At 37.6% G+C, this 17,795-nt stretch overlaps 1 protein-coding gene across 4 annotated transcripts in view; it reads left to right on the top strand.

Annotated features, from left to right (window-relative positions):
- The window catches only part of PTPRK (protein tyrosine phosphatase receptor type K), a 417,933-nt gene that overhangs the window by 369,481 nt on the left and 30,657 nt on the right, over positions 1-17,795 (top strand). For 2 of the 4 annotated variants that reach the window (XM_075498722.1, XM_075498720.1), the window contains exons 14-15: positions 10,327-10,462; positions 17,333-17,493. In XM_075498722.1, the coding sequence (XP_075354837.1) occupies positions 10,327-10,462; positions 17,333-17,493 (297 nt within the window). Of the gene's footprint in view, positions 1-10,323; positions 10,463-17,332; positions 17,494-17,795 lie in introns of all 4 variants that reach the window. The other 2 variants (XM_075498719.1, XM_075498721.1) reach the window with 1 other exon arrangement.

Raw genomic sequence — 17,795 nt, 5'->3', positions numbered from 1 at the left:
TGCTCTTCAGATGGGAAGATTTTGAAGAGAAGGGAAGTTCTCTGCCATGGGTGTTATACACCAGTGCATCCTGTGTTGTTTCCCAGCTAGCCCAGTGGACTCCTATAGACACTGAATCATGTCAGGGAAGTATTGTATAATTGAAGAAGTTGCAAAAAATTTCTCTAGATGGAAGAACAGAATTCATGTGAAAGAAAGCATCTTCGATTCTTTCGGGGTACTTATATTTACTTTTTCACTTTATTTGAGAAAGTACCAAATTTTACAGGAAGCAAAATACTGAAGGCTGGCAGTCATGACAGTAAGAATCTGGAATACTAATAACCGATGGGTGCTATTAAATACTAGTTTTAGCACTGTATAAACGTTCATCTGTGTGGGTTTGGAAAAACTGGGACCTAACTCCAAAGGAAGAATTAACCATTTGTTTTCTTGGAGGGGGTTCTGTGTATTTTCTCACCTTTTGCCATTCTGAATGGCAAACAATAAGTGATGGGTGCTACTGAAGACTAGTTTTAGCACTGTATAAACTTTAATCTGTGTGGGTTTAGTTTTTTTGAAAGGATGAAGGAAATGCTATTTCTGTTCCTCCTCATTGCCTTCGTCTTTTGATTCTGTCCTCAATGTTATTAGCACTGCATTTGATCCAAGATAATTGTTCATCTTGGGAATTTCTGTATTTTGAGCTAGTGTGAGTATAGTTTGGGTTGAGAGTTTGCAGTTTTGTGGTGGAGGAGAGTTAAGCTGTCCTTGCTTCCTTCAGTGTAATTGCACAGGTCTGCAATAACTCTGCAACTCCTACACTACCAGTAAATTCTCACTTACAATTTTATAGTTGCTTAAATTAGCAGAAGTTATTCACAGAATGTTATTTTCAATAAATATAGCAAAATGGAACTTCAGACATTTGAGAGTAATATTTTTCCCCATAAACCCTGTTGTGTGCATATATAAATGATAACGATCATTATAATGTACTTTCTCTACTAAACTTCTTAAATGTTACCTGGTGGAAAGGCACATAAAGATGAGGTATTTTGTATATTTGTTACCAAACATTGCTTTTATAGTAATTTTCTTTTCAGTTTAATTCTGAGCTAACAAGCCGTGTAGGAGTCATTGTCAAAACCAGATAATTTCTTAATGCAGTGTTTTGCATAGTTGAAATTTTATAACTAACATCAAGTGAGAATTTATTTTTAAAAACACATGTTTTTGAAAGCGGGCTGTTTGTTCAGACTAAAACTTGAAAGTTTTTTAATTTGTAATGTGGCCAAACACTAACACTCCCCCCCCCACCCCCCACCCCCCCAAAAAAAAAAGAGTTAATAAATTACCTCATTACCAAAAGGCAGGCTGCCTTTATATGTTCTCAGGAAATAATGCTGCAACAGGTCTAACAACAGGCCCATTGGATGCAAGAAGTAATCACAGTGACCTTAAGAAATGGTAACAGTCCATCGAACGAGTTGTTGCTAAATGGTTGTGATCAGGTGGATCAGAATGTTAGGGGACCATTCTCAACCAATACCCCTTTCCAGGGAGAAATCAGGGAGAATAAAATCAGGGAGAAATAATGGTTTAGATTTCATTGTGTCAGTCTGATACTTTACAGCATGCATATTATGTATTTCTACAACTTTTTTTTACGTATCCTTTTCAAGATCTTTAAGTACTCATGCAATGAAAAAATGTGTGAGTCTTTAGACCTCTATTTCCATATTGGCTACTGAAAGAACTGCATCCAGTGGCTCAAGAAAGTCTCATTCTAAAAACTGATTTTTTCCAAGACACAGAAGATTAATCAGATTTGAAAATAAAAGAAAATTGCATTAAGTATTTATCCTAATTTCCCCAAAATTTCAATGATGCAGCTGTTACGGGATGAGACCTAGTATTTTGAAACAAGCACTTAGTATTCTCCACAATTTGTATATTAGGAGATCCTGTAGCTTTCTAAAACCCGAGTTCTGGCACAGATTAGGATTTTTTCACGGTAAGGCTCTAGCCTTTGTGCAGTTGGTGACAATTTTGAAATGATGACCTCAGAGGGAACTTCAAAGATCAAAAAACCACAGTATCCCAAAATACGGTATTCTGATTGCTTTTAAAGATTTGTTCTCATTTGGTTTGAAGGTAAGGCAAGGGGAGAAAAAAGGTTGTCTCATGAATTTTCAGGTGTCCAACAGACTAATGAGTAGGCTGTAATTTATCCATGGGATATATTTCCATTGTGTAAACCCAACAACATCATTTGTTCTGTATGTTTTGGAGTTGATGGTTCCAGAGGCATGCACAGCTCTGCCTGAACTTAAGGATGTGCTGCAACCAGGAGGAGTCTCCTCTCTCTTGGACAGTGCTGCTGCAACACAGGAAAGGGCCGTGTTCCTCTGCCCTTGGAGTTTGCACTTTGCTTTGAGAGATGCCATTTCAAAAGCCTTAGCCCACATTTTTATCTTGTGTCCTGTCTCAGTTAAAACAACGGAACTAGAAGCTGACAGTGTAACTTCAACTTACAGCCCTGTGTAAAATGCCCTGTCACAGTTGCCATCTGCATTCACCCATAGCTTTTTGTGTCCTGGGGACACGGTTGCGTCACTGAGCCAGCTCCCTTAAAGCTAGCTTAGTTATCTCTACATAAACAGCTGTCTCTTGCATGAGGATAATAACTTGCAAATCAAAAGCTGTACAACCTGTAGATTATAAGATGCACTGAATACCTTCTTTCCCTTTAACCGAATGCTATCCTTGCAGTATTTTGAAACATAGTAAAGTGCCTACAAAGTACATGCCCAGGTAGTACGTCTTAGTGGCAGATGTAGTAGAAATGCATTGAAGGTGCTAGTCTGCTCTTTCAATGTGACCTGTGGACAGCAGGGCAGAGTGTTGCTGGAACATTGTCTCCTCAGCATTGTTCCTGCTTTGGCTCTGTTCATCTGCACATGTCCAAGGTTTCGCAGTTAGTGAGGCAAATGGATTCAGCACTTTCTTCACTTGATACTTCTGAATCTTTTAAGGTCAACTCTTTCATAATTGGTTATAAATTCATGGACATTACTGTTTTCAGAGTAGTCATTGTGAATTTAAATTGCTTCTCAGTGGAACATTTCAAGAGTAAGTCCTCATTAATTTTAGTTTCAGTCCCTAGTAGCAGCATACACTTGGTTCACCTGATTCTGTTTTCCTTGTAGTTTCCTACCACAGTAGTACCAGTCAATGGACTGATCTGAAAGTCCTGGAGAGTAGTAAAGATGGGATTGATTTTTTAATTATATGTGACTTATCTAAACAATATATATCTACACTTTTCAGGGTTTAACAATACCAGACAGGAACCAGTCTTTTGTATACAAATGTATATAATATACTGGAATTTCCAGGTAGCATTGTCATTATTGTATGGCAAGATATGCTGTGCTAGTTTGTTTAATTAATTAAAATGCATATAAATATTTATAAGCTGCATGTTCGTCATTTAGAAAGCATCCAGTAACGTAAGCTCAGGATATTTTTTTCAGCATTATCTGGAAGCAGGATGTGTAAGCAGGTGGTCATCTGTTTACCTGGCACCATATTTGTATGCAGAGCCACCTGTGGGACTTCTGTGCTTCACTTCTACAGCATCTTATACAATCCCAAGTCTGACTAGAGGTTAGCCTGAAGCTGTATTTATTTCATTTTTGCACGTAAGCCATCCTTTGAGAGGGATCAGAAAGCTCTTTCAGAAGGAGCCGTAGGGGCCCGTGAAACAGTGTCTCTATCCGTTTCTGCAGCACTGACCTTTTATGTAGAGAACAGTGGCATCTAATTTTTTTCATACGAGGGCTTAATTTATAATTTCACAAAGCTTTGGGGCCTTGAGGACCTCCTCCCTCTATTAGGCGTAGCTGGTAGCTTCTGCAACGCCTCCCCCTTTCCCCTGGCAAGGGACACACGTAAGGACAAAGATGGGCGCAGCATGTTGCAACACAAAGTGAGGCAGCAGGTTTTATCTAAGCATCACCTCACTACCCTACTCTTTCAGGATGGGTGCGGAGAAGGGGCTGGTGGTGCCTGGTATCCCCCTTTTCACCGGCAGAGCCTGTTAAGCTCTTTTCCTTGGGGCAGCCGTGGACCCTGGTTACCATGGTGACAGGGATGAACCTGGCACTTCAAAGCACAGCTCGGGGAATCACATTTTCGTTTCATAATCAAATACAATTTTTCTTTTTAATAATGCTACCCTACAAAGCTGTAATTTCGAGTCCTGGAAGCAACAGCTTAGATGTACCCAAACTCTAGTGAATTTCTGGCATGCCTTCATCTCCCAGAAGCCATACTCCAAAAGCAAAGCTCTTTGGAAGATGCAGAGAAGGGAGAATTGTGGGGATTCCTTTCCCAGTAAATGTATCTCCAGCTTTCAACCTGAAAAAGGAAAGTCTTAGAGGGGCCAACGGTGTACCAAACTGACTCACATGAGGAAATCTGTAAGACCTCATGAATCGTGTGCATAGTTTGCTGGAACAAGTTGCGCATCCTATCTCCCCCATCCCTGCAAAAGCACATTCAAGTGTCTACATCAAATTCCATCATCTGAGACTTTTTTTTAATGTAATTAAGCTAAAAGGGGTTACAGATCTTCTCTCTCTGAACTTGAATTTATTAATTAACTTTCAGACTTCTAAAAATTTCCTTAATTGCACAATGACTATCATTCTAGCAAAGCCATAACAAAACAAAACTGATGAAGACAGAACGGTCTCTCTGGGCAGATGATTAAAACACAGGGCAGACCAATCTGAAACAAAATATTCATCAGAGAATCTCGCTTAGTTTCTCAGAGAGCTCTTTTCTCAGGTGGTAGACTGACATATCACCAGAGCTGGCTGGAACTCCAGTTTCATTTGATGTTATCCTGATGCTACCTTGTTGAACTCATTCAGATGTCATTCCTGGTTTTAATTAAAAGTTTTTGAATGCCACATAACAAAGGTGCAGAACAGGTTATCGTGAGCAGAGCTATTTTGAATATCAAGCTATGTAGCAATAACACCAGTTTGTGAGAATTCAAAGATCTGCCACAAACAGAAATTAACATTCAAAGAAAATGCAGTGTAATAAAATAGCAGCTTTAATCATGCATAAAACAGAGTTTCTTCCCTCGCTCACACAAAGGAAACCCAGCATAAAATGCTGTGAATGTTAAAAGAGTCAAATGGTATGGTGAGAAGGTTACATATAAAATCTTGTTCAAAACCTCTGATTTAAAAGCTGTCTTTTAGAAGGCTGGCTGTTCTCTGAATGGATACCATACAAGCAGCCCTGCAAAATCCTACCAGAATTTTCTGCTTGAATAATTTTGTTTGGATGAGCAAGTAGAATATCATTATCTTGATTCCAACACCATCTCCTTAGGAAGGTACAGGTGAATAGATTTTGCGCTGAGTCTCATAAATTCTCTGACAATTTTGCAAGGCTGTGTGTAAATTCTGAGCCACAGAAGGAAGGAGAAGACAGGAAAGCAATATGTGCCGTGACTGGATTCCTTATGCCACAGTATACTTTAAGAATTAAGTATGAATATTATGCATACACTCAATTTTAGAAGTGGGTGTTGGATTTTTAGGTGTATTTGATTAAAAACAAACTTAGAGGAATTAAGTACATCAGGAAATTGTGACAATAAGATGGACTCTACCTCACCAACTGTTTAGAATGTTACTGTCCCTGAGAGTGTTAGCAATCCTAGTCTAATTTAGTGCTGTTCACAGTTGAACTTCATGCTATTGATCACGGAAGTCAACGCATTGAATATTGTCCTTAAGTATCTATGAAAACAAGGAAAACTACTTCTTGTGTGGTGACTATTATTAGCAATGTGCAGAGCCAGAATCACTGGATTGAGTTATTTTACGAACTTTGTGAATGGGACTGTGGAATATGATTGCTGTTACTACTGTTACTCGTTAGTTCAGAAGAAAGGCGAGTGGATAAGTTGCTAAATGCAGTGTTCTCCTCCCAATCTAGTTCATAAATCTCCTGTGTAGGCAGCTATTCTTATAGGGGGGAAAAAAGTAGTTAACTCTCTGTTTCAGATAAAAAATGCTTCTTGCAAATTTTATGCAAGATGACTTTGCACTGGTTGAAAACTGTAGGATTATCTCTTCTTAGACTTACAGGGTCAGATTGTGAAAAATATAGCAATATGCAAGGATATTATAAAAATTAACACTTAATTGAAGGTCTATTAGAGTAAGGCTGGCCAAAGGAATTAATAGCCAATAGAGAGTCCATTTTCATATGATCATCATTCTCTTACCATGCAAGGTTCTTTTTCAAATCAATAAATTACCTTTTAATATAGTCTGCCATTCAAGATATAAGAAAGGGTTGCAGGACTAGATTACTAAAAAGGAATGTTAGGAATTAGTCAAGCAGGTGTTTTTGTAATTTAAATAATTTGAGACCATTTTTACCTTGTTTAGAAATATACAGTAGTTAACTCCAATTATCAAAATAATTCCATTTTTAACTACTGTATCTTTCCAGTTTAGAGAGAAGGATGTTGCGGGGGACCATGTCAAAGGCCTTACAGAAGTCCAGATAGATGACATCAATAGCTTTTCCCTTGCTGACGTAGTCACTCCACCATAGAAGGCCACTAGGTTGGTTAGGCAAGATTTGCCCTTGGTGAGGCCTTGGTTAGTTGAGTTGCTTTGTTTGGCAAAACGAGCAGTTCAGCCTATAGAAGAGCGACTTCAGAGAAAGAAAAATCCAGACAGTCTTGTAGTCTAGAAGATACAGAGAGCAAATTCTCAGAGTAAGCAGAATTTCTCTTGCTGCTGTAGTCCTTGTGCAATCAGCAACCAGGAGACACTGACTTATAAGTTTAACACATATGCATAAGGTTTCTATGTTTTTGTCCTTTGGTTGTGTATGTGTAAGCTCACACATGCTTATTACAATACACTTTGAACTATCAAAATTAAAACACAAGTAATATGAAATACTTTCAAATTCATAAGTTTCATTAAATGATTCTATGCTACTTTCAATGGCTTCCAAAATAATATACTTGATTGCATACAATGCACATACACATAAATAATCGATTACAGTGTGATTTATATCTGTAATTGCTTTCATATAGTCCCCAAATGCAACTTTTAGTCTAGAGAATATTATCTGTTGCTGGAAACATACATACAATAATCCTGGCTTCATTTAAGTCAAAAGCAATTTTTCTGTTGATACTGGGGAGAGGGGTAGCGTTTTGCCCATCGATTTTTAGCATTTTAAATACAGGAGGTTCAAACACTGGTTATACACTTGCTTAGTCTATGACTATTCAATATACTTTTTCTCCACTAATTTAGGTCTCTCTGGTACATTTCTAGTGGGCACCAGCTTATCTCATAAGCAGCATTAAAGTTAATGGAATGAGTTACTGTCTCTTACTTCAAACCTCTTAGTGTAAGGAAACAAGAATAAATGGACCAGCAGTTGATATCCTCCTGGCTTTCCACTGTTCTAAAAACTTGGACAGGGCGCTGCATTCTGAACAGTTACTGATGATGCAAACTCAATCATTTCTTACAGAATATATGATAAAACATCAGTGCCCAAGTTAGGCGAATAAGTAAACTCCCTCAGTAACCTTTCCTTCCGATTTTCTGAGAAGTGTATAGTTGTTTCTCTAAGGTAACTTTTCTGAATGAAATAACATGTGAGTGGCCAAGCAATAATTTTAAACATGACTCTGAGAAGCACCTGTATTGCAGCTTGCTCTATCAAGCAATAAGGGTCCTGTCTTTCTCCAGGGAAGTGTGAGACAGGCCTCTCATTCTTTGCCCTCTACTCTCTCATCTCTCACTAATACTCCTGTGAGAATACCACCGTCCTGATCAAGGCTCAAAGCCTGTACTTTTGGATGTATTTTTGAACCTTCAACTTTTGAAGTGCATCTTCAGGTCACATCCACTCCTTGTGATTCTTATTTTGAAACCTCTGAAAGACCTGGCCTTAGATCTCCATCCACGCACCGAAATCTCTTGCTCAAGCCTTAGTTATTTTGCAGCTTGAGTAATTCTTACCTTTGCTACATCAGGCCTACCCAGCTGCGCTCACGTTGTACTCAGGGCAATTCCAGACACAGCGACCATCCCACTCGTGCAGGCTCCCCTCTCTACCCTTCCCATGTCCTTGCTGTTTCTCAGTACCCCATACAGCAAACATGAGGTCTTATTCCCATTGGCATATAAAACCATTTATATTTTAGCTTTGATTGGACTTTTGACTCTACTGATTGGCCTTTTTGGCTCTACTGCTTATCAAATGTTCATTCATGTTTGTCATAACCAGCCCAGCTAATAGTAGACTGGGAGTTGATTCATTTTAAGCATTGAGAATCTCGAACACTACCTTCTCCAGGTTCCTCTTCAGAAGTCATCCCCCTCATTTCCTGTGTTAGCATCATATGTGTATCCAGCATTAATTCTAGCTTGTGTGTGAGTATGTGTTGTGTGTACGCAGCTACACGTACACACACCACTTACCTGATCCTGACTCTTACCCCTAGACACCTCAACAACACACATAATACAAACAAAATACATAGTATTGAGTCCACACAGGTTATGTATGCAAGTGTGTGTGCAGGCATGTATTTACACAAAGGAAGAAGCATTTAGTATTTCTCAGCAGACAAAGTTCAAGCTGTAGGGGAGAGATGATTATGATGATGAAGTCTTATGACGATGATTAAGTTTTATAATTAAAGTACTGCTAGATCTCTCACTGTCTGCCTAGCTCTCTCACGGGTGTCTGGAAAAGAGCACGTTCCTAACTCAGAAGGTTGTTCTGAGGGTAAGTTGTTAGTAAGTGGTTCAGATACTGCTGAGATGGAGGTTACAGAAACAAGTAATAAAGAGTGATTTTAAACAACAGCATGATCCTTCCCTCAAAAGATAATATGGGCTCCTGCACATGGAACCTGAATAGAAACACTCTGAGTAACATGGTTAAAACCAGAAAGTATTAGATACCAATTATCCCTGGTACTGACTGCGCTGGCTTTCCGAAACACCTATGGAGCAGATTTTCAGGGGAGCAGTAGTCTTTCTCTGGTGTGGCGTCACCTCATTTTTCATTCTGCTTGTTTTGGTGGTCTGTTGAGAAGCATCCTAGTTGCAGAGTAAAGGACATTTTCTGTGTAATGGCATAGGCATGATGTTACCAAGAGGTTGTAACTACTCCATGTGCAGCTGCTGTGAGGGGGGAGAGGTTAAATGGCGTCTGCTGCATGCCGGGTGGAGAGAGAGAGAAGAAGGGTCGGAAAGAGAGGAAGCAAGCACACGTACCCATCCATGCCCGTGAGCAGGGGAAAGGCAAAGTGCTAAGCCACAGACTTAGAAAGTAATAACTAGAGAACTGAAGAGCCGTTTCCTATTTTACAAGTAGACACCTCATGGGTTTTTGCCCCTGGCTGAAACCTATTTATATTTTTTGATACTTTTGCCAGGCTGAAAAACCCCATGTTCCTCATCCTTTGTATGCCAGGCTGTGAGGCAGAGAGGTGCAGGCTGAATGGCTGTGTGCTTTCATATATATTCTGTTTTCCTCTCTGCTGTAACCTGTGGCCTCAGCCCACTCAGCTGTGTTACAGAGTGGTTTCATCTCTGTGTGGAACAGTGACTTCTTTTTTTTTTTTTTTTTTCCCAGGGCCTATAAACAGAAATAAAACTACTGCTGACTTTAGGCTTTGCATTGTGGATGGTCTTATTTAGAGAATCAAAATTCCCAGTAGAATGCAGATCTCAGGCCAGATGCTATAAAGTGAATTAATATACAAAGGTGGACTGAAATTGGGGGAAGGAGAGAAGGACTAGAGTTTTTAGGGTGCCGGCTGTGGCTTGGAAAAGAGAGTTTAATTTACTGTTTGTGAGTTAATACAATCTCACTAGTCCGTGTTAAATATTCCATATTTAATATTGGAAAAAATAACGGCAAAGGAAGTAATGGTGATATAGTTGATAGTTTGTCTCTTTAAAAGCATACTTCTGCTTTGTAATGCAGTAACTTGTTTGAAAATCCAGATACATATGCAATTCTTCTGTACACATGAAATTACATATATGTATGTACCTGTATACACACATATATAGTCATATACTTGGTGTTGCAAATTTGTGAGGCCTATAGATTGAAACTTATAGCGTATCTAGGTGTATCTATATACATATGTGTGGGTGTATAAACACATGATGCATGTATCTATATTTTTGTGATGATTTTCATGTCTCTAGTGCTTACATGTTTAAGCAACTTCTTTTTTGATTCGTTTAGCAGCAGCAACAGAAGAACCGGAGGTGATTCCGGATCCGGCTAAACAAACAGATCGAGTGGTGAAAATAGCAGGAATAAGTGCTGGAATTCTGGTATTCATCCTGCTTCTCCTTGTTGTCATATTGATCGTCAAAAAAAGGTAGGAAAATGATCTGTGCTGATCCCTTTTTTTCCCTCCATTTCAAACAACAATAACTAAATGGGTATTTTTTACAGCTCATTAAAAAAAAAAAAATCAGGACCAGTAGTTCACATCAGCTTTTGGATGAGTTTTGTGTTTCCTTCTGTTTTTGCTGTGATTCTTATGATGGATTTAAAGAGAGGATTACTTTATATTTGGGATCCAATAGCTATACATTTTCTCATACTTACTTATTTCCAAGTAGTTTTAAGTTGCAGTTAGAGTAATATAGAGAATATTTAAATGGGTGGAATTGAAATTCATGGAGCTTTTCTTTTTAAAGCAAAAAAAAAAAACCAAACTTACTGCACTTTTCATGTTGTAATCACCTAATGAATTTGAGTTTCTATATGCAGCTCTAATGAGCTATTTGTATCTGTACGTTGTCCAACTTGCAAAATAATGTAATTTTATACCTCTATTTATGCTCTTGTAAACCTGGAGATTTTTCTTAAAAGTCATACCACATCACTGTAAATTATCTAGTGAGTCCTTAGTGCATGAAATTGTTTAAAAGGGTATTAATTTGAATGAATTTTAATTTTGTTAGTACTTTCTTAGACAGTAAGCAATATCGCCATCTTCTGGCATTGTACAATGCTAACTCCGCATCCATATGCTCCTGCCTATAGTAAATTGTGCTATCCTATTGCTCGGTCAGTTTTTAAAAGTCTCAACTTCCCAGTGGTTGCAACTCTTTTAACCTGGCATAAAAGTTCATAGCATGGCTTTATAAATTCGTAGTTATAGCATGGAAACCAATTCCTCTCTTTCTGTGCACCCCCTCCCTGGCAGGTCCCCTTTGCAGGGCACAAGCTGATTTCTCCTGGGTAGAGCGAGACCTTTGTCTTCCAGTGGTGTGTGCATTGCGTTTCCTTGCCTTTTGCAGAAGTCTTAATGAAAAGTGTATTTGTAAATGTTGCGAATGTTCTTCTGAAATACAGCTTGCTATTATTTTTAAAGATTAAGAAAAAAATTAGAATTGTACCTAAGATCATTCTATATGTTATAATTACTGGTTTGCATTAGATTTTTTTAATTTATTGCCTCTTTACAATTATCCCTGGAGATATATAACTTGGAGAAGAAACGTCTGCATTAGAAACATTAGGTATGCTTATAGTGTTCTGTGTTAGTTAGCTACATATGTGATTTTTCCCAAAAGTGCTTTTACTTTTCTCTGTTGTTTACTTCTGTGGTTGAGAATTAACACATATGCAAAAGGTCCAACTCATCATATACAAAAAAGACATACAGTCAGCCAATTTTCTTTATTTACACAACTTTTGAAAAACAAAAAAAAGAAGTTGTTTTTCAGCCTTCAGGAAGAAATCTCTATTTTATAGCTTTATTGCAAGGTATGTGCTGGGGAGTATCATCTTAGCACGTGTTGCAGTGGTCCCCTTATATTTAATAGAAGACGCTCTGTGTGTGCACGTGTGTGTGTGTGTGAGAGAGAGAGAGACTGTCTACCACTATATAATGTCAGTCACTTCCAGATGGGTTTGACTAGTTTTGCAGCTAACAAAAAAAAAAAAAGCTTAAAATTCAATGTGTTCATTTTTCCTATCCTTTTTACCTCTTGCATTCAGAGTCTTTTTAGACTCGTACTTTCACTGTCGAATTGTTTGATGAAAGTAAGTTAATTATGTCCATGAAATGATATTTTAAAATTTCCCCTTTTTCCCCCTTCCCTTCTCTGAACCTGTGAAGGCAGTACCCTCTTAGGAATGATACTTAATCATCATTCTAAAGCACATAACATTTCTAAACTCCTGTACTATTTTGTATTCAAAATAGGTGAGAAATTAACCTGTTTAATGAATCTTTAATGTTTGGCAATTTTTCATCATGATAGTTTAATTGGTCATCTATCACATATGTTATAGGTGTGCCATCACCCCCACCCCCACCCCCCCCCCCGCTTAGGGAAAGTGGGCAGGGTTTTTTTAATATCAGCTTTAGTCAAGGTCTCTTACAAAAAGCATAGAAAACCTTTGTATACCTGAGTTAATTCAGTCCATCTAGTGAATCAGGGCAATTCATATAATGAAGCCAGGAACAGCTATAAAATCCCTGACACATTCACACGTACATAAACACACTTCACTTAGTTGTGGTGGAACTGAAAACCGATCCATTTGAATCATCCTCTATAGTGTACATATTCAGTGATCCATTATGTAGTATCCCTTTTGGTACCTGAATTGACCACAGCTTATTACACAGAAAAGTCAATAAAAAAATGGTTTCTGCATTTTCATTGGTTTATTAAGTCGTATGCACAGCCATCGCTATCTCAATCTGATTAAATGCAGCATTTCATTTTATTGAAAAATGGAGTACTAAGCAGTTTTGTTCATGAGCTTGAGATGTTTTAGGCTTTGCCTGATCATTTTGTACAAATTGGTTTGAAGTTTTCCTGAATGAAGCTCTTAACAGCTCTTACAGAGTTTTACCGGAGTAATCAAACCAGCTAAGAAAAGGGATACTGCATCTTTAACAAGCAATGCCATTTTTATTTTCTAAGTCATTGTTGGACTATTTCCAAATGTCCTTCATTTCCTTCCGTTTGTTTACCTTCCATATTTTTAATGCTTAGCATGACTACATCAGCATTTCCAATTGTAAGATTTTAAAATAGAAAACATATGTTTGCATTCAGGAAATGTGTGGTCTATATGTCAGTACACACATATCTGTTGTAAACATCTATTCTTTAAAATGTGTGTACTCATATAGCTACATATAGTACGCGTACAAACATATATGTATACACCTGTGTACCGATAAAGATGTTAAAATGAATGACATGAAATTTGTTTTCTGATTAAATGTATTTATTAATGCAATCTTTAGTTTTTGTAACTGAAAAGTAAAAAGCTTATTTACTGCACAAGATTTGTACACAGCTGTTCATTTGTCATGACATCTAGGTGGTAATCATTATATTATGCTGAACTGCATGTTGAAAATACACAATCCATTTAATTTTCAAATTTTTTGGCAATAAATGAAATCTCAGCATGTAATTTTCTCAAGTGATCTTTCTGAAAAACAAATCATTTTTATATGCTAGTGTTTTTTTTTTTTTTAATTGCATGGCAAAGTAAGGCTAGTTTGTGCATGAGCAAGTTGAAATGCTAACCAAAGAAACATGAATTTTTCAATTTTTTTTTAAACGCACATTTCTCTGCTTTATTGAATGTGACAGAGTCACGCTTTTCATTCACCATTGCTTCTCTTTTTCCACTGTCTGTGATTTGCTTGCCAGGAGGAGCTACTATTCTTACTCCTACTATCTGTAAGTAGAATACGGGTGACTTACTATTTTACATGTTTTAAAGATGCAGTATCCCTTTTTAAAAAAGAAAAACAGTCTCTATAATTTTCCTAAAGTTTTATTGATAGTTACCTTTCTTTATTCTCAGGCTTGAAAAATTGCTTGTATCAGTGTTCCTCTTATTCTTACCCTGTTTTTTTAAAGGGATATTGTATTTCTAACTGTATATTGAGACTTTTGCTTTTTGCTACAGTTTTTCCCATAACTATCATTTTGGTTTATTGTAATCATAATTTAATTTGCATTATGATTCACAGCGACACATCACACTAAGGAGAAAACCTCTTTTCCCATTTCCTAGCTAGAGAACTGTGCTTGTAAATCACAAACAGTTCATTCTTAGCCTATCAGTTCAGGAGTGATCCTGTGCACCACTTTTCCTACGCAGATCGTAGGCAGATGCCAGACCTTTATAAATAGGTCTGCGCCCTACCAACGGCAGAGCAACACGTCTGCCTCTGTGCTACCAACCTCCCCTCCCCCCCCCCCACCCCCCCCCCCCCCCGAAATATTTTTTGTGAAGTGGTCTGCGTCTGTTGCTTGTAAGGTGCTTTGCAAACACATTTTAAAGTGTGGATCTTACTTTGTGGCATTGGTTTACATAAAGTTTTGCTTCATTGAAGCAAAATTGACTTTTTTAATACGTTTTGGCCAAATGAGTTTTTGTGAGGGCTGTGGCAGTTTTGGCTGTGATCAAGCAAAGCAGTTACACACATTCTTAATTTTAAATAAATGCATAAAATGCATAAAGCCCTTGACTTCAGGGGGGATCTGAGAATGCACTCAAGTAATTTGATGAACCAGTGGTGTCTGATAATGATGCTCTTCCACGTTTTTAAGCAGATTAGTTGACTTCTTTAAAGAAACTTAAAAATTAAAAAAAAGCTAAGCTGGCTTAGCTAGCTGCCATTCTCCGGTTTATTGTGACAAATTATAATTTCCTTGTTAAATAACAATTGCTTCAGCTCGAGATAATTAACCGCACAGTTTCATCCTATGATGGAGCGCTTTTCCTCTCCAGCTCCCACTGAAACACCCACCTGCCAGGTTCACCCAACTGGATCCTTTAGCAGATAATGAGAATCATTTACACTTTCTGTCAGCCTCAGGTACTTTAACCTAAAGATTTGCTTAACTCTCCTGAAGCACAGATTGCATGTGCCTTTAGCCTAGTGAGGGAAGGAAAAAAGGAAAGGAAAAAGAAGTCAAACCCCAAGGGAGCCAGGAGCTGTTGAACAATAAAGCTGTCCTCCCATTTCCCAGCAGCTTTGGTTTGTGGTGCTACGACACAATGGGCTTTTTTAGGAGTTGAGGCAGAGCATAAGAATTAGAAAGTAGCTACTGTAATAAGCTAATAATTTGAAAGCCTTAATAGCTGTTGATTTATTTAGCGTAGCTAGCGAATTTTGTTACAAAGTGATGCTTCAACGAAGGGCTTAATATAGTCAAGAGATGAGATGTAATAGTCTTTTTGTTCCATTTCCGAGGTGGCATTAGAAAAAGGCAATCTTCAGTGTACAGAGACTATCTGAAAGGCTTTGAAACTTTAAAAAAAAAGTCTGAGCTAGAAATGCCAGTTTTGTGTAAGCTTTGATAGTATTGGAACCAGTTATAAAGTGCAAGCGGTTTCACTTCTGGATGTTCTGATAGTCTTCATTTGTTCGACCAGAGTATCATTTAAACCAGCTTTTCTTAAGTAAATAGGAATGTATGGAGTAAATGTATAAAATAAAGCATTTTAGGGGGGACATCCAACTGTCACTGTTTTTTTTAGTTTTCACTGAACAACTGATACACAGAGAATGCTCATGTACACCACAAAGGTTTGATGAAAAAATGATAAGTTTAGAGACCACCTTGGGGATTTTTGTAGCAACGGGGTTATTGAGTAGCAATTTTCCAACTAGTCTATCTGTAAATGGGGAAAAGAAAGGGGGAGGAGGGACGGGACACAAAATAAGGAGATGAGTCTCATCCGTGAAAGAATCCTTGTTATTTTTAGGAGTGCTTTGTCCATCTGTATCCTACTTTGTGGTTCCCTATTGTGAGCCAAGACTATTAACTTCAGAAACAATCCTCTAATATTTTCTTAAATATGCAAAAACATTAAGTGCTCCCTGCCCTAGAGGGTGGTGTAGGTCCTTTCTGGTGGATGTTCCAGGACATAGCAAGTAAATTGATGGATAATTTACACTAATATTCTTTTTGTTTACTGTTAGAGTACAGCACAGAATATTAAAAGTTACCAAGAGAATAGAGGAAGAGCAAGCAGTCTTCCTAGTCAGAGAAATGTAAGATAAACACTGTCTAAACAGTTAACAGGATATTTGATGATATTTTATGCAGAAAAAGCTTGTGAAGCTAAGCTGTGTTTTAAACATATGTTTTCAAGAACCCAGTATTTTCGGTGATGATTGTCTCTCTCCCAGGTGGTGTCAGATTTATCCAAATAAGCAGGTTGGCTACTATCTATTATATTGCAGTCGCAGCTTCAGATGAAAACGGGGAGATTTCAGAACAGTCTAATGTATGTCATAGGTTCCTGCAGAACCAAGGTGCACTTCATGCTGTTCTGCATACTTCCTACTACTTGAGATATATGCTTTAAGAGTACTAGGCTTTAAGTGATAATTAAAATATATTGTCTGCTTCCATCTGACTTCGGAGACAGTGAAAATCACTTCCAGTTCTTCATCAAAAGGAAAGAATTGAGAGATATTTCTGAAGTGTGCACTTCAAGGACATTGGCTGTTAATTTGGGGGGTTTAGTTGTATAGATCAGGTTGCTGTGATACATTCAGAGTGTAAGACTGTTAATATCAAAATTTAAGATGTTCCCAAATGGCATGAAAGGATAGAGTGGTGAGGGGGGGGGTTGTTTGTTTTTTAAAGAACCAAAGTTCAGTGTCAGGAACAAAGTGTGGTATCATGTTATATCTTGTGTACTGAATAGGAAGAACAACTTTTAACATAAAAGGTAATATGAATCCATATCGAATAATTACGTTTCTTTTGTTATTTCATAGTTTTTTTGACTAACAAAGTAATTTATAAGGTTAAGTGATTTCTTCCTAACAAGGCAAGCAAGGGGAATGAATTATCCATTTATAAAATCAAAACACAGATCTAAATGGAGATGGTTGATAAAACTGCACGCACAGATGCTTCTTATTTATCATTTCAGTTAACATGTAATTATATTCTCTAATTTGTTTATATTAGTGTAATTACTCTGCAGGAAAAAAAAATATTACCAGGATACAGAAGTTAGCGCTTCCATTACAGCATTTGTGTGTGTACAGAAAACAAATGGTCGTAACTCTTTCATAGCAGGGTGCATAGTTTTATCCATTTCACGCTGGAAGTTGTACACAGGAAAAAGAGCCAAACTTTTCAGTCACTCAGGATTATAGATAATGATTACTGTAGACAACAATGTGTATCAAATATTAAGGTGGTTTGGGTTTTTTTTTTTGGCTGGGCAGCAAACTTGCGAAGAAGCGCAAGGATGCCATGGGGACCACCCGCCAGGAGATGACACACATGGTGAATGCGATGGATAGGAGTTATGCTGACCAGAGCACCCTGCATGCAGAGGATCCCCTTTCAATCACATTTATGGACTCTCATAACTTCAGCCCCAGATGTAAGTACGACAGTGATAGATACTCTGGAGTGCAGGTGAATGTAGAAACATGGCAAACAGTTCTACTTTTTAAGGAAATTTTTGTAAGCTCCAGGTTTTCTAAGAACACTGGTAAACCCAAAGGTTGAGTAGGGATGTTCATATTTTATCCTTATTTGTATGTTGCCAATTATTTAAATATTTACTTGTACTTTCAGTATGCGTTGATACTTGTTCTGGGGAAAATATTACACTTCTAGAGTATCTCAATTAAAATCTGAAATTGAGTTTTCTCTCATGAGGATATTTAATACCAACATATT

Source organism: Mycteria americana, chromosome 3 (assembly GCF_035582795.1).
Source record: "Mycteria americana isolate JAX WOST 10 ecotype Jacksonville Zoo and Gardens chromosome 3, USCA_MyAme_1.0, whole genome shotgun sequence".
Taxonomy (NCBI): domain Eukaryota; kingdom Metazoa; phylum Chordata; class Aves; order Ciconiiformes; family Ciconiidae; genus Mycteria; species Mycteria americana.
This window is presented reverse-complemented; position numbering and strand designations above follow the sequence as displayed.